This window comes from Podarcis pityusensis (assembly GCF_964106645.2).
Source record: "Podarcis pityusensis genome assembly, chromosome: 15".
NCBI lineage: Eukaryota > Metazoa > Chordata > Lepidosauria > Squamata > Lacertidae > Podarcis > Podarcis pityusensis.
In genome coordinates, this window is record NC_138040.1 from 2,187,240 (window position 1) to 2,209,941 (window position 22,702).

The 22,702-nt window shown below is 42.2% G+C and overlaps 1 protein-coding gene and 1 long non-coding RNA gene across 3 annotated transcripts in view; both read left to right on the forward strand.

The window, feature by feature from the left end:
- Window positions 1-22,702, forward strand: part of LOC308464140 — a 186,439-nt gene that overhangs the window by 143,745 nt on the left and 19,992 nt on the right. The window lies entirely within an intron of this gene.
- NSRP1 (nuclear speckle splicing regulatory protein 1) lies at window positions 1,919-21,331 on the forward strand. Of its 2 annotated transcripts, none has more exons than XM_080983100.1 (7): window positions 1,919-2,074; window positions 4,135-4,216; window positions 12,192-12,248; window positions 15,624-15,755; window positions 16,348-16,555; window positions 17,347-17,455; window positions 19,739-21,331. In XM_080983100.1, exons 1-7 carry the CDS (start codon window positions 2,055-2,057, stop codon window positions 20,652-20,654), a joined length of 1,524 nt encoding a protein of 507 aa, XP_080839226.1. In that variant the 5' UTR covers window positions 1,919-2,054; the 3' UTR covers window positions 20,655-21,331. The 2 variants fall into 2 exon arrangements, with proteins under 2 accessions (XP_080839226.1, XP_080839227.1); XM_080983101.1 differs by lacking the exon at window positions 1,919-2,074 and adding an exon at window positions 2,170-2,251.

Sequence of the window (22,702 nt, forward strand, 5' to 3'; positions counted from 1 at the left end):
GTCCCTGAAAAAGCACATGCACCAAACAGAGGAGTCCTGATCTAATAAAAATGTAAAATACTTTTAACTTACTAGTCACTGAGTTAAACCCATGTCCCGTCCTTCTGACAAGTGATGTTCAGGGCAGTCGCCAAGAGTACAAGCAGATCCCAATGCGATCCCAATGCAACCATCTCCATGTCCTTGGGCTTGATGGCCTGGGTCTGCACTGAGGGGTATGCATGGCTTTTGCAAGCCGTTCCGATATTTTTAAGAATATCGGTATAGAAATGTTCTCATAAATAACCTTGTTCATAAATATTTTCCACATGACAAAAGGGCTGCTTTTCATAATGGTAACAATGGTAACAACAACAGGAACTCCTTTGTGGCAAAGCCCCCATTAAGGTCCTGCAGAGAGCTCATTTTTCTAAATGAAAATATAACATTTTCTAAAATGATGATGTTGGGGCAAAGCTGCCTGAGCACGTGCAGAGTGCCTTTGTTCTGTGTATGTCCGTGCCCCCATGTCCTCACTAAACTGAGGGGGCAGAATTTTAGGGAATTTTAAGCTTGGCATTATAAAAGACCTAGTAATATTCATACTAATACAGTATGTAAATCTGGGACTGCGGAAGCATAACTTTAGCTAATGGGGCCTCCTGCTGCTGCCGCGCCACCGTAGCACAATTTCTGTTCTCATCCTGAAGCAAAGTTCTTAACCTGAGGTACTATTTCTGGGTTAGTGGAGTGTGTAACCTGAAGCGTATGTAACCCGAGGTACCACTGTATAGGGTGCCTACATTCTGCATGGACTGGTTGCATGGCAACATGTGCAAATGGCTTTAGCTTCCTATTAGGTCCATAAATTACCATATATATAGCATATATTCAACACAAAAAACAGTGACAATTTGTTGTCGACAAAGGACAGCTGGACATATACAAGGCCCCATTGCCTTCAGTAGCTTAGGGCCTCATCAAACCTAAATCCGGCCCTGGGCTTCTGTCATGGTGTCCCTTTGCTCAAGAAGCGGCTTAGTCCTGCTGGCCACATGACCCGGAAAACTCTCTGTGGACAAACACCGGCCCCCTCAGCCTGAAAGCGAGATGAGCGCCGCAAGCCCATAGTCGCCTTTGACTGGACTCAATTGTCCAGGGGTCCTTTACCTTTTACCAGAAAAATACAATATTAATGAAGAGAAGCCGAAGTGGTAGTAATAACAATTTTTTAGAAAGCTGGGGAAAATATTGATCAAGAGCATGGGCATAGCCGAGGGGGGGGCGGAGGGGGCAGCTGCTCCCACTAGATCAAGTAAAACAAAAGAAATCTTTAACTAATGGACCAATCACGTCAGTTCTACCCCCCCCATAAAAGTCCTGCCACCCCACAACAAAAATCCTGGCTACCCCCATGCCCAGATCTGTGACATTGCCCATGACCATGAGACTCTGAAGCATGGCCAGATTAAGGTTTGATGAGGCCCTAAGCTATTGAAGGGAATAGGGCCCTTTATATGTCCAGCTGTCCTTTGTCAACAACAAATTGTCGCTGTTTTTGGTGTTGAATGTATGCTATTTGGTAGTTTAAGGACCTAATAGGCATCTAAAGCCATTGGCACATAACAAATAGGAGCCTACACAACACAAAACACTGTTGCTGTACATAGGTTTTATTTCATTCATTTTTTATCTTATGTTTTGGAAATGCACATCCAGTTTTTCCCCTTTAATTTTTTTTGGGGGGGGGGCCCGAAGAGAGTGGGGCCCTAAGCTATAGTTTGTTTAGCTTATACAGTACAGTAAATCCAGCACTGCTCTGAGGTGGTAATATTAAGAACGAATAAACTAGGGGAGGAAATTATATTGATAAAAAGACCCTGAAGCGGTAATAATAACAATAATTGGGGGAATTAAGCGAGTGTGTGGGAATCAACATTGGCGAAGAGCATCTGAGGCGGCGTCGAATCCGCAGTTGCCGAGCGAGAAGCTGAGGCGGGAAAAAGAGGCGGGAAAGAGCAACTCCCCCCTCCCTCCCTCCCTCCCTCGTCCCGCCCTCGCGCCGCGTCGCCAAGATGGCGGCTCCGAGCAAGCAGTGAGTGTGGGGGAGGGGGGCGAAGGGGCCGCGGAGCTGAGGGGGAACCAGGATGGGGGTTTGGGGTTTGGGTGGAGAGGGAACCGAAGGGCAGGAGCCGCGGGGTCGGGGTGGGAATAGGGGCAGGGGCGGCGTGGAGGAGAAACGGAGCCGGGAGAGGGGAAACCCCCGGCCTGGGTCCGTGTGCGTCGAAACTGACAAGACCCAGGAAGGGACCGAGGCGGTTTTATTTTATTTTCCGAGGAGGGGGCACCACCTGCCGGGAGGGAGGCCAAGGCGGCAGTGAGGTCGTGGTGGGGGCTGAGGGGGGGGGCATGAGGAGGAGGCAAGTAGGGCCGGAAGATGGGGCTGAGGTAATTTCGGGGTGGCCGAGAGAGAGGAGGCGGGACTGAGGCGATTTTTCGGGGAGGGCGAGGCGGGTCTGATCCAGAAGTGGGGATCTGGGGGGAAACGATGAGGAACAAGGCTCCCCTCCCAGTTATTTATCATTATTTATTGCATTTCCGTTACACCTTTCCCTCCCAAGTTGCTCAAGGTGGTGAACATTCATTAATCCCCCCCCCTGTGAGGTAGGTTAGGCTGAGCAGCAATGGCCTGGTGGAGGGGTCAAACTGTCGTCGCTCCCAGATGTTGGTCTGACCCTCTAACCCAGCTTTTCTCAGCCCCAGATGTCCTTAAACTACAGCTCCCATCGTCCCCTACCGCTAGTCATGTTGGTTAGGAATGATGGGAGTTGTAGTCCAACAACAATGTGGGACCCAAGGTTGAGAAAGGCTGGTCTGACCACTACGCCACACTGTGTGTGATTTCCTCCCTGCCCCCAAGACTCAACCCTACAGGAGCGTGGGTTGCACTGTGTTATTTATTTATTGCATTTATATCCCACCTTTCTCTCCCACCTCAAGGTGGTGTACATGATTCTATGTGCCTTCCCATTTAAATGCCATGAGGCAAGTTAGGCTGAAAGACAGGGACTGGCCAAAGGTCACCCAACGAGCTTCTTTGGTGGAGTGGAGATTTGACTGTGTCTCCCCTAGGCCTAGTCTTGACACTTTTAACTCAGGCTTTCCCCCATCTGGTGCCCTCCAGCCCCAGCATTGTACTGGTGTGAAGGGTTGGGCTGATGGGAGTTAGAGTCCGAAACATCTACACTCTGCAGTGTGTCAAGTTTGGGAATGTGACTTTAACCACTATGTCACACTGTTGCTAGCTGGGAAAAAGAAGCTGCCTCCTCCATTAATGGCAGTTCTTAAAAGTACTTTATTATTTTTGATGCAAGCACTTAAACTGCAGTTGGCAGGCACTGTTTTAAAAGAAGCATCTTTCTTTCTCTAACACAGAGATGATGCCTCTTCCCAAATGGCACCTGTTGTAACTCTTGCGGATTCTCTCAAAACAGAGATGCTTCTGACCCACTTGTATGCTTTTTCCTTCAAAAATACTGTTTTATCCACTTCATTACTTTGATCTAATAATTTTTTTTGTATTTTTATATTAATAAGTTATAGCCTTTTGTGGCACCCTCAGTGTGGCTAAAACATTGATCCAATATAAGAATATGAAAATAATGTAAAGAGAAGGCAAATAAATTATTAACAGCAGATACAAGAATCCAAATTACTTGACCCAGTATGAATGGCCAACATATTTTGTTTGATTTATAAAAGCAGAAAGAACACTCACCATGTCTCCTTGCCTAATTTCCTTAATTAAATGGCATCATGTTTCACATAATTACAAACATAACAAAAGTAATCATAAACAATAAATAAAACATAAGAAGTACATGACCAAATTGAACAATTTCCATATAACTCATAACATTAAAAAAATAAAGATACAAAAAATTAACATAAACAACAGCCACAATTCTCCAGCCCAAAAGTCTGTTCAGCAGCCTCAGCTTTGGTAGCTGCAGTCAGTTAGTCAAGGCCCTGTTTTCCATGCTGTCAGCAAAGCTAGTGCTGTTTTGTGTTTCTTCTTTACATTTCCGACTTTGCTGAAAAATACATTACTAAGACTACTGAACATATATTCAATATTCATTTTTCTCTCCACAGATATGGACTTATATTTCCCAAGAAAGCGCAGCAGAAAACCTTTGTCAAACATGCAGTGTTTATGGATGACTCAGATGATGAGGTTAGTTTTTTGTTGTGCTTTGTTTCATTTATTATGTTTGTAAGAGGACAAAGTCCAAGATATATATGGAGGCTTCCAATGCAGTTTTCAAAAATTCCAGTTAAAACTAAATTTAAATTTATTTAAACCAACTAAAATACAGGTTCAAAATCACTGTAGCAGCAGATCAGTAAACCAGCCTAGTATTCTACCAAGCATCCTGGGAGTAATGTCATTTGAACTCAGTTGTGACCTACTTTTGGGTAGACCTGCATAGCTATATGTTGTTGAACAGCCTAGCCAGCCTGCTGAATTCTTTCTGAATGAGGAAGGATTTATCTACCGCCTTAAAGGCCTTTTAAAAAGTGGGCTATTCAGGTGTCTCTTGGGATGGAGTTCCATAAAGACAAATTACAAGTACTGTAGAGAGAAGATGCTACTCCTTGTGTCTGTCAGACGAATCTGAGAAAGCGTTTGGCTCAGAAGTCTCATCTGACAATGTGATCCCAGTATACACAGGGGATATGGGCCTACCTTATAATTTAACTTTAAAATAACCCCCCTGTAGTATAAGTTGTTTTTCCAGTAGAGGGTGCTGCATGCCATAGAACCATCATTTAAGTATCTGTTTCTATTATTCTTTGTGAGAAAATTATTTGCAAGCAGTGTGGAAGGACTACGTAGTCTATAAATAGGCTTAATTCTCATAGATGAAGGCTCAGTATTGCTGCTTTCAGGATGTTTCACAACCTAAGTTCTTATCAGTATGTTAAATATACTTTGATCTTAGCAGCAGGAATAGTAATTTAAATTCAGTGGAAAACTGGACACTTGGTATCACTCACTCTGGAATACATCTATAATTAAGAATATTACACATAGAATCATAGAATTGTAAGTTGCAATGGACCCCGTGGGTCATCTAGTCCAACCCCCTGCAATACAGGAATCCTGCATACAGCCATCCCTGAGTGAACCACCAGCCTTCTGGTTAACAGCCAGATGCACTGACCCATTATGTCACCCTTTGTATAATTGGAGATTTCAACAGGGACTAGAACATCAAGGCACTTTTTATATGATTTGGCAGTCTTTTATGGCATATACAGCAGAGCCATCATTTTCAAAACAAACTTTGCTACAAGCCTGGCAAATCTGGAACGATACTTGATAATCGGATAACAATGAAAGTTTTTACTTTGGCTTTGTTATTTTAACCCATGTGCAACTGTACTCATTCTGCGTGCCAGTTTTTTAATTTTATAGTTTTGTTTTTCATCTTTTAACTTTTCTGTTAGACTGTTTTAAATACATTATACAATAAAAAACTTTACAAAAATACGTTAAAGATACAGGTGCTATAATTTAAACTTTTGATTGGTTTATAGCAATTAACATTATAATACATAAGAAGTCAATTAGTGCTGTATATATAAAAAGCCAGTTACTGGATTTGGTTTGCTTTGTCACATTTAGGTGTGACGTAGAAGAGCCTTGGAGCAGGACTGTAACTCAACAATAGAGCATATGTGTTGCTTGCAGAAGGTCTCAGGTTCAATCTCCAGCATTTTGAATTAGATCTGGGAAAGACCTGTGTCTGAAACTCTGGGGAGTTGCTGCCTGTCAGTGTTATCAGTATTGAGCTAGATGGACCAATGATCTAATCCAGGTTGAAGCAACTCCCCATCGCATAGAAACAAAACCCAGGGCAAAGCTATAAGGATGGGATGTTTTCTGATCCCTATGGCTGTTCTGAATCGTTGGCCCAAAGGAGGGCTCATGAGAGTAGGTGGAAGCAGGAATACCAAAGAACGATGTCAAAAGCAGCAGAATGGCCAATTCTAGTGCTTTATTAAAGAAGGCGTAGACTTACAGCAAAGTAGCCTGCCAGTTCATCTAGGCTTTTTAGACACAGGACAGACACTGCAACAAGGAGATGGCTTGTTTGCACCCAAGCAAACATGCATATGTTCTTTATACTAATAAATAGAATAAATAAATAAAATAAAATATACACAAAGCAGCATACATCATTTCACCTAACTAGATGAAGGCATAGGTGGCAAATTCCCAAATCTTATAGTTCCCCTTTCTGGGCTTAGCCCAGCGTCCCAAGCCCACAGATAAGGATAGCATCAAAGTAAGCCAATTAGCTTATATCAAAGCAAGTGAGCTCATTGCTAAAACAACTATCAAATATTTGTGGGGTTATCTTGACTACCAAGATGGCGTTTTTAGCAAAGCTTCTGGAACAGTTCACCTTTGGTTCAACACAATGGGTAAAAGGAAACAAGCTGTTTCTTTGGGACCCTCAGGGGTACCCCAGACCTTTCCCCTGCATTTTTAACTTTCATTTAAAAATAAATGAAGTCACTAGCCCTTTTAATGATGCTGATCTGAAGAAAAATCAGCAGGCAATATTCTTAGTTGCAAAACTTTATAACATTAAGCTCAGTAGACGAATTGTTTAGAATTTTCTTATTGACATTCAGTGCCTTCCCAGAGTATCCTTAGGTCCCCCACTTTCCCCCGTACACTCTATTTCTGCTCTTGCCCACGCCTGATCTTCTCTTAACTAATGAGAAATAGGCAATGATTTACTAACTTCTAGTCTAATGTGCTATTTAAAGAGAAGAAAAATATGCATAATCACTGGTTTTAATGGGTGGTTGACAATTGGCTTTTCACACACAAAAAAATTGATTATGATTTTTTTTCAAACAGATTCTCTCATCTGCAAATAGAGTGTACAGAGGAGAATGATAGCCTCTTTATATTGTCCCTTTGATCTGGCATGGCGGGTGATGGGGGGAAGCATCTTACAGAACTCCCCATGTTATTTCACAGCCCACAAAGTAGGTAATAAATCCAGCGACTGCCTTTATCATCAACCAAAAAATAAGATCATTTTTAAAAAACAAAATTACTTTATTAGTTTAGTAATAATTTTAGGCCTTTCCGAGATAAGGAGCTGCGTTTGGGAGGGGTTTCATTTCCTGGCTGCTTCCATATCAGCAAAAACTACGCCTTGCGTGTCTGAAGATGGTGTATTTATAACTGAACTCTAATAAAGTCCATGCCAGCAAACCTGCACACCTGACTTGGCCATGGTGATCATATATTAGATAGAAAACTTTTGTTCCGTTAAAAAAATGTTACTATGCATATTTCATTAAGATTTTCTTTGCTGTATTGAGAGGTTGTTTAATCTTTCTCTTATAATTTCCAAGTTATACAGCAAAGTGAATGTGTATGAGTATGCATGGAGAGCAGGACTGGTTTTAGGGCCGATGCTGTATTAGGCTTAAAGGAGGTAAAGTAATGTTCTGGGTTTAAAAAAAATATTTATTTGGTGCCATCAGCATGTCTGTTGCTTTCTGTAAACTCCATGGAGTTTTCTTTTCTTTTACAATCAAGGAGTGTATGAATTATTTGAAAGATATATTTACGTAGTACAAGAGGGCAGATACCTGTCCCAAGGAGCTTCCAGACTAAAATTTGACACAGAGGAAACAAAGGAGGAATGGGAAGGAAATGTAGGCAGGGGGTACTTAGAGAGATGGAAAAAGTGAGTGTTAAGGAAAGTTTCAATGGAAATTAGAGACAGAACATCACTCAGGTGGTTACAGAGGCAATTCCAATCTTAATGTGCAGTAAAAAGTAAATATTGAAGAAGCAGAAGGACTTTAGCCAGCTGAAGTTGTTGAAAAATGGGGTTTTGTAGAACTCTGGAGCAGGGCACCCCTCTTCCTCTTCTCTGCAGCCTCAGGGGGTGTCAGGAGTCTGTTGCTTCAAACCCTGTTTAGTCAAACAAGAAAAGGTAGTACAGTGTCCTGTTTGCAGTTTTACAGTTCTACAAGTTAAAAGGAGCTCATTGGATGCTATCATTCACAAAGAATGCTGTGAACATTTTGTGACAAACCTTGTGCTTCTGATGCTAAATATATTGTTAACTAGTAATAAAAGCAATATGTGGAGTTTCACCCACCCATTTAAGACAGAGTTTAACTCTTAAAAAAGAAAAGAAAGATCAAGAGTTATTAAAGCCTGCTGCTCTGTGTAGCTTTAATGGAAGAGAGGTCAGCATATCCAATATTTCTGTGAACCTTCATTTCCTTCACTCTAATCCAGAAGCCAACACACACCTTGATGTGTTGCCAATCTGTTTCATGTGACAGTTGAATCCAAAATGGTCTGTTTGGTCCAGCCACTCTGACTGAGACTACAATGATAAGTGATATATAAATAGTTGAAATACTTTTTTAAAATGTGCAGTCTTCCTTATTTCAGGAGCAGAACAACCCTATAATATATTTTTTTATCTGATCCACAAGATAAAGAGGGAGTGATGCTCTTCATCCATTCTAGCTGCTTTATAGGCAGGGGTAAGAGAGCTTGTGAAGCTGTTGGAGCACTTTATAAATCTTATTTTAAAAGGGTACTCTGTGTCAAGAAGAAAAAAACAGTTTGGCAGCCTAAGAGAAGGCTGTACCAGGTGTAGCAAAAGCATGAAAGAAGGATTTAAATAAAAGAGGAATAATGAAAATGGATAGAATAAAGTAAAAATTTAAAAGATTTGCCATATGGGGAACAAACTGCAGTTCTCGTTGTGTTTCAGTTCTTTTCCCTTTAGGGAGAAACACATTTCCTGGTGTTTTTAGTGCAGGGTTAAGAGAGTTTTCCTTTTCAGAAAATATTATAGTATAAGTTCAAGCTTTGTGTATCCAAAGAATACCATGATTGGGGGCAAACAGAAATCCCATGCCAGATTGCTGACTTCGTAAGGTTCTTTAATAAACGACCTGTTGATAAGTAGAAATAATACAAAAGAACAGGAAGTTCCCATCTATCAATCCTCTCAGCACAACAGGAAATTGTCACCCATAAAGCTCTGGAAGAGGTGTTTGTGCTGGCGCTGTTTTCCTTAAACTTCTTGGCGCGCTGTCCAAACAAATGACAGGTGGACCGCTTTAGAATTTTATGTACTGAAATTGAGGCCTCTATATTACTTTTATTGTTTGCATAATATCCAGACACTAGTACACTTAACCGCCTACAGGCAGGTCTGGGAAAAACTATTGTGAATTTTGAATATTTTGATGGAGAGAAGTGACTTATGCATGAAGAATAGACCAATTTCATGAAAATGTTGGACAAAATATGTCAGTTATTTTGAGTTGAAGTATAATTAGCTAAGTCCCTCAAGTTGAAGACACATTTTCTGAGGCAATTAATGCACGACGGGGTGAGCTCCCATTGTTCGGTCCCAGCTCCTGCCCACCTAGCAGTTCGAAAGCATGTCAAAGTACAAGTAGATAAATAGGTACTGCTCCGGCGGGAAGGTAAACGGTGTTTCCGTGCGCTGCTCTGGTTTGCCAGAAGCGGCTTAGTCATGCTGGCCACATGACCCAGAAGCTGTCTGTGGACAAACGCTGGCTCCCTCGGCCTATAGAGCCAAATGAGCACCGCAACCCCAGAGTTGTCTGTGACTGGACCAACGGTCAGGGGTACCTTTACCTTTACCTTTACCTTTACCTTTACCTTTATGTTCTGGATACATGGCCAACCTTCCTTCAGAGCCAGTAAGCAGTGTTTCTTAATCGGTCATGGATAGGGCAATCAGCATCTTCCAAAGGTCAGTTGATCTATGCTTCCTGTGTAGTGCTTTTGATTCATTGTCCAGCTGAGCTAGTCCCAAACCTGTTTCTTCATGATAAAAGAATGACATATAGACTGACCATGGCCGGGTTTATTAATGCAGCTATGGCTATGGTGGATGAACACCAAAGGTCTAACTAGTCTAGTATTCTCCCTCCAGCAGCAGCCTGCCAGTTGCCATTGCGGAGTTCAGAAGTGAAAGCTCTCCTCTTCTTTTACAGCACTTGGTATTTGGTTCTAGGTGCCTTCTTACAGGGGCATACAATGGGTTCTTCATTGTAGCCACTCCTATCATAGAATCGTAAAGTTGGAAAGGACCCCAAGGGTCATTTAGTGCAACCCCCTGTAATTTGAAGCTTCAGGTGAGCAGTCCTGGATTCAGCACCACAGTACATTGGCATAAAAGAGTTGTTCAAACATTTGCTTGGTACTTCAAGGAGGTAGGAAAGCAGCATACATGAGTGCAATTCAAAACCTAGAGAACCTTTATTGTTGATAGTTGAGTTCTGTGTCAGAAACAAGAAAAATGGCATATGGCACTTCTGCAAGAGCAAATTAATATTCAAGTCAGTTTGAATTTGCTGTGTGTCATGGTGAGTCAGCTTTCTTCATCCCACTTGGACATCAATGTATAAGAATAAAATAAAAAATTACCTGCTGCTTGTTTTCCATTTGCTGTTTTTTAGTATTATGAAGTGCTGGTGACAAAAGTTCTTCCACTTGTAAGAAAAGCTGATGTTCAGTATGAGTCATGGCAGGATTGGAAAACTACGATACCTGCCAAAATGTTAAAAAAGATATTTTTCATGTTCCCCTGTCACCTGGTGGAGGGAAAGGAATATTTGATTGCTAATGCTCTATAAACAAGTGGTCTTTGTAGTTACATTTGTTCAGCAAACACAGGGAGTTGCAGATCTATGTAGAATTAGGAAATGTGAAGAAGAGATCTTGTGTGCTTCACTTTATTGGGAATAAGGAAACTGCATTCTGAACTAAGTTAGCAGGGCTGTTTCCATTGCTGTTCTTAATACACTGCTTTCTAGTGTGATGTTCTTCTCCCCGCATAACATGCTTTGGAGGTGGGTGGGTGGGTGTGGTATCCTACTTACAAAATAACCACTTTGTGATTACTGAATTGCTCTTTACATCTTCAGAGCAGGCTTAGGTAACTGAGTTAGAGATGTTTGGTGCTAGGTGAGCTCTGACAACAGCCCAGCACATCCCCATGGAGTTGGAGCCCTACAGCATCTGCCACAATCCACATGAAGGGCCCAGCCAGTGTCTTGCCCTGCCTTGCCTTGCCTTTCTGCTGCTGCCTCTCAGCAAGAGCAACATCTTCTCCAGCTGCAGTTGAGATCTGTTTGTTTTTTTAAATAATATTTATTAATTTTCCAACAGTTTAAACACAACAAAACAGAAAAACAATACAGCAATACAATACAATACAAAAACACCACAAAACACCAGCACATAAGACTAACAAAACAAGACACAAACCATTGCAGCTGAGATCTGGCCCAGGTCTATTTCACAGCCAGCCCCGATCCCAGGCTGAGTTTCTCAATTTTTAATGTAGTAATGTACCTGCATCATAAGCTGTAATATAGTACGATGCTTAACAAAGGGAAAAACAACAGTTTGAACATAAATATTTTACTAAAACAGTATAAGATAGCTTTCTGTGTTCCTAATCCTAAGAGTGCCTGGACCAACCCAGCCATATGGGTGGGGTATAAATACAGTGGAACCTTGGTTGTCAAACATAAGCTGTTCCGCAAGACGGTTCGACAACCGAGGCGCAAAGGGCAGTTGGCAAAGTCAGTTGAGAAAACTGAATAAAATGCAGCAGAAGCTGTTAAATGTCAAAAAAAGTTCAAAATGGAAACAATTACTTTGGGGTTTTCGGTGTTCAGAAACCAAGGTACCACTGTGATAAAATTATTATTATAACCATGTTTATTCTTAAGTCCCACCGTCTTCATTGGGACTTAATGTGTTATCAGTGTGCAGATGGCTATGTTGACCACATAGCTCTTCTCAGTACAGTACTTTATGGACAAAGAAAATTATATTAGTTGGCGGATGCCGATGACAGTGTTTCTCTACTGATGACCTTCCATATTTATTTGCTTTTAAGCTGTTTTGAAAATGTAGCAAACTTGTATTGGCCTTCAACATGGTCATATTAATACTGGAAGTCAGTCTCTCTGGGGGCATACTCCCAGGCAAGTGTTCTTAGGACTGCAACCTTATTTATTTTTTAAACTATTGTGGGCTATACAAAACAAAAATAGCATATTTATATGTAACTTAATATGCAAAATATTTTTTTCTTCAGTCTTCTGTGGGTGAGAGCCTTCAACGAGAAGCCTTGAAAAAGCAAGCAATGAAACAAGTAAGTTGGCAATATGTGTACACACACACATCTTGCTCCTTGGTTTCTGGTCTCATTACACAAATATATATATGGTGGTGGTTGTTATACTGATATCAATGTATATGGCAATTTGCCCTGAAATGTATAGAAAGAGAGAATGCTCTCTCCTGAGGAACATGCCACCTAAATTAGAACAGGGTAAGGCCAGTAAAGGGACGCGGGTGGCGCTGTGGGTAAAACCTCAGTGCCTAGGGCTTGCCGATTGCATGGTCGGCGGTTCGAATCCCCGCGGCGGGGTGAGCTCCCGTCTTTCGGTCCCAGCTCCTGCCCACCTAGCAGTTTGAAAGCACCCTTAAGTGCAAGTAGATAAATAGGTACCGCTTTCTAGCGGGAAGGTAAACAGCGTTTCCGTGTGCTGCGCTGGTGCTGGCTCGCCAGAGCAGCTTCGTCACGCTGGCCACGTGACCCGGAAGTGTCTCCGGACAGCGCTGGCCCCCAGCCTCTTAAGTGAGATGGGCGCACAACCCTAGAGTCGGACACGACTGGCCCGTACGGGCAGGGGTACCTTTACCTTTACCTTTAAGGCCAGTAACCATGACAGCATGCTCCATCTTAAAATCTGACTTTCCACTCTCATGCATTGAGGTAATGCTAGTGTTTCTGCCCCAACCCTCCAGTAAGATTTTAGTAAAGCCTTCAATGTAACAACTTGCCTGATAGCCATAGGCAATCAGTAATTCCATTCAGGTAAGTAAGCAATCTAGTAGAGGAGAGACAGATCACTCTTGTCTCTCCTCCACAAATCTGCTTGGTAGAAAGCACTTTTTTTTTTTTTTACTAGCCTGCCAAGAGGCTGGCAGACCGCAGTTTCATGTTTGTTGCAGAGGAGCGTGTTCTACAGCCTGCATTGAAATGCAGTCTAGCTTCTTAGCCAACAGTAGAAAAGAAAAGAAATCCAGACCAGCAACTTTGGTAGGCTTATTTACCTGGCTGTCCTACACCAGTGCAAATGTTTAGAAATAGGAGGTTAACACTGGCACCTGACAAGGCTAATGGTTTTCCTATACGGCTGTCAACCAGTATATTTCACCAAGTTTTGGCAGCAAGTGTTAAAAAAATTAGAGTGGCAGCTGTTCTTCTTTTCATAATAGTTTTTTTAAAAAAATTATATTTGTGTAATGTATAAATGAATTATTGGATTATTTTATGTGATTCATCCTCATAATTTTACACACCAGCCCTGTCCTCTTGGCACTCGGTTTTGGAACTGCAACACTTTCCTTATTAACAATGACATAATTTATATCAAAGCTTGAATTTTTAGTTTCCATGACTTTGTTTGCGTAATAAACAGTTCCGCTTTTATACAACTCTGTTTTTCTTGGGTTTATTTTGGCTATGTCAAGTTGTTACAGAAAAACAACCCTGCTGCAAGCCTTGAAGCAGTTGCCATATATCTACTCATAGTTTACAATGCACCATTAAACGTGGATACTAATTTAGCATCCACACTGTAAAAACCACCAGGAGAGGCAAATTCCTTCTCTGACATCAAATATAGGACTCCTTGACTGACTACTTGTGTAACTTTTGTTTCAGAATGAAAGTCTTAATACTATGAGAAAACAAAAGGAACTTGTCCACTGTTTAGATTTCCACCACACTTGGCTAAATTGTGATAGAGAGAAAAGACATGGAGCCAGTAATTTTTTCTATAATAGAAATACTGGCCTTTGGATTATATAAACACAGAAGATGGTTTTGCAGATTATGATGAGTATGAGAGATAACATCTCTGTGGTTTGCACCTAGTGGAAACATTCATGGCCCCTTGGTTTCCTGTAGGGAAGGGAGAAGGCTTACTCAATTGCTCCCTGGGGCTTCTGGGCAAGGTGGTAGAGTTAACTTAGACTCACACTTGGGTTTGCTACTGGGAAGAGGGGAATGTTATAGACTAGGCATGCCCAAGAGGCGGATCACGATCTACTGGTAGATCATAGGGAGTTCCTGGTTGATCTCTGGCCCCTCAGCGATCTCCTTACAAAAAAACAAAAAACAACCCACAATTTTGGCTTCCTAAAAAAAGCCTCCACAACTTTGGGTAGATCACTGCCAATCTTTTTACGACAATGGGTAGATCACTGCCAGTTTTTTTATACTGTGAATAGATTGCATACTATTGGGAGTTGGACGTCCCTGTTATAGACCTTACCTGTGTGTGCGTAAAAATGAACACATACTTCTCTGTATATATAATCAATCATAGTGTTTCTTTGGCCAGGGAGAGAAAGTGGGTTACAATAACCATGAAGATTGTTCTCATTTTGCTCAGGCACTAGTGTGAGCAGGAGCAACAAACCATGATCTCTGGGGTAGCATTATGTCCAACCCGCAGAATGTGGTTTGTTGATAGGAGAGAACAAACCATGGTGCAACATTGTGGTTTTTTTAGAGTGAAACAAACTGTGATCCTTGGATGTAACTCTAAGCCAGGCAAGAGTGTTTGTTACTGCTGCTGTCTAGAGGAGAGGAGCAAAGTGGGAACTTCTGTTTTTTTTGGTAAACCATAGTTTGCCATTAGGGACGCGGGTGGCGCTGTGGGTTAAACCACAGAGCCTAGGACTTGCCGATCAGAAGGTCGGCGGTTCGAATCCCCGCGACGGGGTGAGCTCCCGTTGCTCGGTCCCTGCACCTGCCAACCTAGCAGTTCGAAAGCACATGAAAGTGCAAGTAGATAAATAGGTACCACTCCGGCAGGAAGGTAAACGGCGTTTCCGTGCGCTGCTCTGGTTCGCCAGAAGCGGCTTAGTCCTGCTGGCCACATGACCCGGAAGCTGTACGCCGGCTCCCTCGGCCAATAAAGCGAGATGAGCGCCGCAACCCCAGAGTCGGTCACGACTGGACCTAATGGTCAGTGATCTCTTTACCTTTACCTTTAGTTTGCCATGATGGACTAACACTACCATTGTATCAGCTTTCTATTCCAGTGGCTGTTTGTCTCTGTCTTATGTTTTTTCTGTCCCAAAGTCAGAGAGCACATCCTCAACACAGGTAAATAGTGATGTGCTGCATTTCCAGTCAGAGAGACACAGGGCCACATGATGGGGCTGTTATTTTGGCTTTAAGATTCTAGCACAAACTTCCAGAATGGAGCACTGAGGGGTGAATAAACAGCACAGGTCTTTGGAAGCAGAAGCTTGGCAGCAAGGAGGAGAAGACTTCTCTTGTATAACCATCTGGAAGGCTGCACTAGCGCCTTAAATGTTTTTAATAAAAGTCTCTTGTTTGCAGCTTCTGTCTTAACTGAGATAATTATAGATAATACATTGCTGGACTAGCTTCCTGGAAGACTCTAATGAAAATACCATAACCTTTCTTTCCTTCCTTTTAAAGACCAAGCTTGAGATCCAGAGGGCACTGGCGGAAGACTCCACAGTGTATGAATATGACAATATTTACGACGACATACAGCAAAAGAAGGCAGAAAGTCATGCCAGCGCACTTGCAGGGAAAGGGGAAAAAAAGGTCCATACCTGGAAATGAGTATGATGTCTGTCTTTGCCTCTCTACACTAGGGATGTTTGGGGCGGTGAAGACCTCCAGCTGTGGGTGGGAAGAGGCCAAGAGGGATGTGAAGCCACTGAGGGGAAGGGAATCAAAGGTTAACACTCCCTGCACATCATGGAAAATTCAGGAGTGGGATCTGCTGATGCTGCTATTTATCATTCAAGTGACACTTTTTTATTCTTACAAACTGCATCACCTCTTTCAAGTTTACCTTCAACTGTCATGTGGGATGGGCCCCTATTCCTACTTCAAAAATGGAGAACTGAGGGCTAAAAAATGGAGAACTGAGAATTATCTTTTGCAAGCCTTGGGGTTTAAGTGTAGCATCACAAGTAGGATTGGTGGCAAGCACAGATTTCACCTGGCTACTGATACCAAGCAGATTTTGTGGGCCTCTGCTCAATAACTTTGCCTTGGTACTGATGACAGCTCAGAGGGGCAGCAGTAGCTTCTGTAAAATGTATGCCACAATATTCACAGCATCTTCGATTTATTTGCCACAGGTAATCTCAGTCTTCTTCCATTTCTTCATTGCTGTTTGTCTTTGCAGCCCAAGTACATCCAAAATATTCTCAAGGCGGCTGAGCTAAGGAAGAAGGAGCAGGAAAAGAGAATGGAGAAGAAGATTCAGAAAGAACGTGAACTGGAAGGTGGTGCGTTTGATGACAAAGAAGCCTTTGTAACATCGGCCTACAAGAAGAAACTGCAAGAAAGAGCTGAGGAGGAAGAAAGAGAGAAGAGGGAGGCAGCAATTGAGGGTGAGGAAGATGACCAGGGTGCTGATAGATTGCTCTCATGGGTGCTAGGAACCAAATTGTCAAGACTCTGAACTCACAGTAGCCTAAATGACCTTTAAGTAGGAATCATCTGGTAGATTTGGTTGTGTTCCTTTACACATTGTCTCCTTGAGGAGGTGTCAAGATGGGAAGTCTTTTTTGTTCCCGGCTTGTTCCTTTGGTTTGGGATAATGTGCGGCTTGTGAAGTAAGCTGTGGGGAGAGAGACATTTGCTTAAAGAAAACTCGGGTTTGTATGGAAATCTCCCCTCTTCAAAGCAAACACTTAGCCACTGTACAGCACTGTATCACAGTATCATTTTCACAGCACAAGAAGTGTGTGTGGTTTTTAAGAATTGCCATATTGGGTTTCTTTTTTGGACTGCATGTATGCATACCAGTGATCAGCAGTTGGATTATTCTGAAATGCCCCCTTCATGTCTCTTTGAAGAGGGAACCACAGCTGCTTATACTCCCTAGTGCTCAAGAGATGGGAGATAGGTGGCACTTGATGAGACCCTGAAACTCCATCCCTGCCACATCCCCAGTTTTAGCCACACCATTCTCTCCTCAATAACTTTCTAAAAACAGTAGCTAAGGAAGCTGTTCCCCACCGTCACTGCCCCTATAATCTGAGTACTGTGTACAACCCCTGCTTTGTTCCAGATATTCCAGGCAATGTGGGCAATTGCAATGAAGCTTTTATTCTCAGCTGCTCTATTGATAAATAATAATAATAATTCCTAATTTTATGTTCTCCTTCCCTTTTTTCAGCATGTTTGGATGTGACCAAGCAGAAGGATCTCAGTGGCTTTTACAGGCACCTGCTAAACCAGGCAGTGGGGGAAGAGGAGATGCCCAAATGCAGCCTTCGGGAGGCCAGGTAAGGTTGAAATGCAGAAAAATCAGCTTCTCTGGCAGTCGCAGTTTCAGCATCTCCTTGATGGCTTTGAGCTTAATGGAGCCAGAGTTTGGTCCTAGTTAGCAATCCTTAGCTCAGAATGGAGAATTTCATTCTAACCAGAGTGTGCATGGTGTTTGATAACCATAAAGAAGGGACTGGATTTTTGCTCCACTCTTGGGTGGGATGGCAGTCGGAGGTCAAGTGGGTGCCTCCTCTCTCTCTGGATGAATGAGGAAAGGTTTCCTTACAGATGATGTGATGTGACTATAGTGGGCAGCAGCCTAGGCTGGCTTATTGGCATCAAGCCAAGACATCTGTGACCTGCAAGGTGATCCTTCAATAATAACATATGGAGGGTAATTAAACTACTGTTCTCTTCCACCAGGGTGGCAATGTGGCTTTGGGATGTTACCAGGGAGACATGGAAGGCTGTCTCCTTCCTGTTTTTGTACACATTTTTAATTGCATGATGCTATACTTGTTCCCATTTGCGTCTGTTTTTATTGTTCATTTGGTGCTCTCTTTTAGTTGTTTTTAAATGTTTCATATTTGCTCTGTGCATCACTGTGGTTGCCTTTTCTTTCTTTTTTTACGAAAAAAGAAACGTGTTTTTTAAACAAAGGGAGAAGTTTTTTCAGACATAGGCAGAGTCCATAATACATTCTAGAAGAAAACCAGCTATAAAATGCTGGCACCTTAGCATGTTTCTTAATGTCCCCTGACAAACAGTCTCTCTGTGTGTGCATGTGTCCTTTTCCAAGCAAGCTATAGAAACAGCAGCGCCACTAGTGACTTTCAGATCTCAGTCTGGCTTTACCTTCCCTTAGCCAACGTCCACTCTTAATTCGAAAGGCATGTTCAAAATCATCACCATCATTATTATTTGCATTTATTAATCACTTACTACATAAATTGTCTTAAAGTGACTTAGAATTACATAAGCTTTTACCCAGTTGATGTATATGTGGCAGAATTTTGCTTTTCTAGGTGAAGAATTTGGATTGTTTGGACAGGTAATTTTAGTGAAGTAAACAGTGTGGGTTATATCCTTAAGTGTTAGCTTCCTTATTAACTACCCAAGACTGAAACATTGTAACTTCCCTGGTCCTATCAGTTTGATAGCTATAATTATACTATCAGCTGTTACCACCTTGTTTTGTCTTGTGTTAATCTTTCCAGAAGAGGAATATCTCTTGAATGTATGTATGGAAACATGATAAGGCTGTCCTGATCAGCAAAATACAAATGTCTCATAGTGTTACAGATGTTGTCACTGGGGCATTTGGAGCATATCTGTCACTAAAGACAATGTCATCTCATTTTCCCTCTTTGGAGGACTATTTTGCAATAGTGTAGTCATCCTTTATAAGGAAGTAGTATTCTCCTTTTCTGGTAAATGGAAAATCTTGCAGCTCTTGTTTCATTAATACTAATAAATGTTCACAGCTTATTTGTGCTAATTTGGAGAAAATCCAAAGTCCGAGTCATATTTACGGTGTTAAAGTACTTGCCAGTCAGAGCTTACAACATGGATTGATGAATCATTGGGTCCGAACCCTACTCCAGTATGTGATGAGATCACGTGATGTGAACCAAACAAGTTCAGGTATAGATGACAGAAAAACAGGTGGTGATAAATACTGCCTGAGAGTGTGTGCCTGTTATGCCTCCTGGCTTTGCCAACCATTCATTACAGATGGCAGCCATGATGACTGCTACATGTTCTGCCCATCACTTCCAGTAGGCAAAATGAGTGCACACCAAAGTGAGTTTTGTCTGATTCCACTTGCAGTCTGTAGTGAGGGACAACTGATAAGGAACCCATATTAAATCCCTCCAACTAGGAATGCTGTTGGTACCTTGTTTAACACAAATCAGGAGTTGAACATTTGATACACACATTCTGGATGAGAGATTAATATTTAGCCATGCATGCCACATGTTTCAATTATGCATTGTTAGTTTCAAGTAGCAGCCAGAAAGTTTTTTTGGAAGCACCCAAACACGGCATTAAAATAATGGCCAGCACCATTTATTGTCCCCAGTGCCTGGTGTTCAGAGGTGGTATACTCTCTAGGATCATGGAGTTTCTGTTTCTTGTTGTGAAATAAATGCGGTAAACTTGCAGTTTTCTACAAATTCTTGACATGAAAACATGCTTTTCTTAGAAATGTGGGTGTATGCTTTGGAGGATAAGATGATGCTAGGTTGTTCTGAGTTGGCAGGGAGTGAATTTTATTTTGTGTCTTAAAAAAAATGTAGGATAAAGGAAGAAGAACCCAGTGGGAATTCCTGTGACTCCAAGCAAATAAGCAAAAACCTGGATGAGAGGACAAGTTCCCACATTCCTCTAAAAGCAGAAGATAACCCAGATGCAGACAGTGACTTGGAAATGGATACTAGTGTTGAGGAGAACAGTGCTAAAGCACACACAAACAGCGGAACTGGCAACAAAAAGGAGAGTAGGCAAGGCCACTCTGACCGTAGTGGGGAGAGTTCCAGGCATCACAGGAGCCGAAGGGACTCAAGGTCATCCAGCGAGGAGAGAAGCTGCCATCAAAAGGTGCCTTCAAGTCATCCAGAGAAAGAGGAGGGTGGGGGAAGGAAGGAAAAAAGTGGGCAGCACAGGGAAAAGGAACGCGAGAGAAGACACAAAGACCATGAAAAAGAGGAGCGCTCTAGACCCGAGAACCATCATAGGAGACGGGAAGAACAGGATGAGAAGCAGAGGAGAAAAGACAAGAAAGAGAGGGATGATTATGATAGAGATCTGAAGATGTGGAGAGACAGAGAGGAAAGGTATTTTGAGTGGGAACAGCAAGAGAAAGAGAGGCACAAAGAGAGGCACAGGGATAGGGAAAGGGACAAAGGGACACAGGAACACAAAGAGGAGAAGCAAAGGAAAAGTAGTAGCCCTGGGCCCTTGGCAAAAGATTGCCATCGGGCTCCAGAAAGTGATAGTAGGGGAGAAAACCCCCCCAACTCTGAGAGATCATTAGAATTAAAGCACAGGACTTCAGGGGTGGGAGCAGAGGAAGCAGAGAAACCTCCAGAGAGCCAGAGCAAATTTGCAAAGCGTAGTAACGAGGAGACAGTGATGTCAGCAAGAGACCGCTACCTGGCTCGGCAGATGGCCCGTGTGGGCACCAAGTCTTACATAGAAAAAGAAGAGGATTAGGTTTCATTTCAGGAGGAGCATATCAGGAAGGTGACACGTGCTTATCACTGGTGGGAATACCAAGGCAGGAGGGAATTGTATACAGGAATTGAAGTACAGTAGCTTCAGGTCATTCATTTTAAGAGGATTTTAAAAAAGGGTATCCTTTTCTGCAGGAGAAATGGATAGAGAGGTATGACTTTTAGACACAGAGTGTATAGCTTGATATGGGTCTGTTCACACTGACAATCTGCACCTCAGTACCTGCTTATGCTCCGTGCCTTTTCAATGCAGTGAGCTCCAGCCTGTGGTTAATAGCCTCACAGAGGTTTCCTTTAGATCATGAGCGGGAAGCCTGTGACTCTCTAGATATTGCTGGACTACAGCTCCCATCACCCTTGGTCCTGTTGGCTGCTGGGGATTGGAGCCCAACAACATCTGGAGGGCCACAGGGTCCTCATCTCTGCTCTAGAGCCTGCTGTCCAGCCTCAGGTACTAGGGGAAAATAAGTGTGAAAACCAAACTTAATGAGGAATACAAATAAGCAAAAATTATTATTGTTTTGTTTTATTTTTTAAAAAAACACCACCACCACCATTTAGTTCCACTGTGAACTTAAATGTGGGGAGTCTTTGTTTGGAGTTTTGATAATTCTTCTGTGCAGAAACATTGAAATAAAATGAAAGATGTGAATCTTACGCTGCCCTTGACACTGTTTTGTGTTTGTGTTACTTCTTAGTCGCACCCTTCAAGCATGATAAAGTGACATATACGTAAGGGAGAGAGAGAGTCAGCAGTGGCAGTCATATGCTTGGCAGGGGAAGTTCCTCACACACAGGCTGTTGTGTGTGAAGGCTCTGGATCAGGCCCTGTGTGTTATAAGACGCCAAGGTTTTATAAAGCTGTCATAAAAGACACTCCTACCTTTAGCTTGGCAAAGTGAGAACTTTGGCAGAGGGAATGTTTTCATAATATATTTTCAACAAAACCCTTGGAAGCACTCGTCCTTCTTACCTCACCTCCCGGTAACCTCCTCTTCTAACAGTGATGCATCAGCACCAAATTATTTTGGAAGTTTGAAGTTAAAAAAAGAAGAAGAAAAATTCGGATCACTATTGTTACTTTTACTACGCTGCTTATGATTGAGAAATCAGTTTTGGGGATTATTAACTCCCTCAGTTGCTACGACCCTACAGTGCAGGTTTGAGGGCTTTGGGGGTATTGTGTGCTGTTGTTTACCTTGCTGAATTAAGTCTTAATTTCTTGCAAGCCTTTTGTTTTGAAGCATCATGTGTTTTTTATCCTGTGTCCTGGGAAGCCACCGGGAAGGAAGTTTGTATCTTGCTGTTGTTATGGAGACCATAGTGATGGTGTCTTTGCCAACTCCAGAAATAGAGATGTGCTTTCCTAGTGCTTTGCGAGCGTGTTTTCTCTCTTCCCCTCTTCCGAGTTTTTAAGGAGGGAAACAACAAGGACTGTGTCACTGATAATGTCACAAGATCGTCTTTCTGTTTAGATTTCGGCAAACACCAGTTCTTATTTGTGCCTGATATGTCTTAGGCACTAATGAGCTTTTTCTACCTCTAGGGTTTTTACTTGGGGCATTTTTTCAATAAATTTTAAAAGAGGCAAACTATCTTACAAATGTAGCGAGTTTGCTAAAATAAGGTCCAATGCAGTTGTGTTTTCCTGCCTTCCAGCATAATTTATAGACTGATCTTTCTGTATTTTACATGTTGTGAGCCACTTTTTTATAGCTTATGAAAGGGTAGACGATGGTGATTTAATGTGTTTATATTGTGCGTTTCTTCCAAGTTGGGATTCAAGGCGGCTTACAGCATTTAAAAAGCATTGTTTTAAAATACAAAGTAATAAAAACAAACTGGTTGAAAACAATAGTTGAAATACAGTAACACACGTTTAGAACCAGCTTTAAAATATCAGTTGTCCTGATAGACCAGTTATCAACATCATCTGCACCTAGCTTTCAAAGGTCTGTCTAAATAGGAAGGTCTTAGCCTGCTGGCAGAAAAAAGGAGGGAGCCAGTCAAACCTCTCGTAGGAGAGAA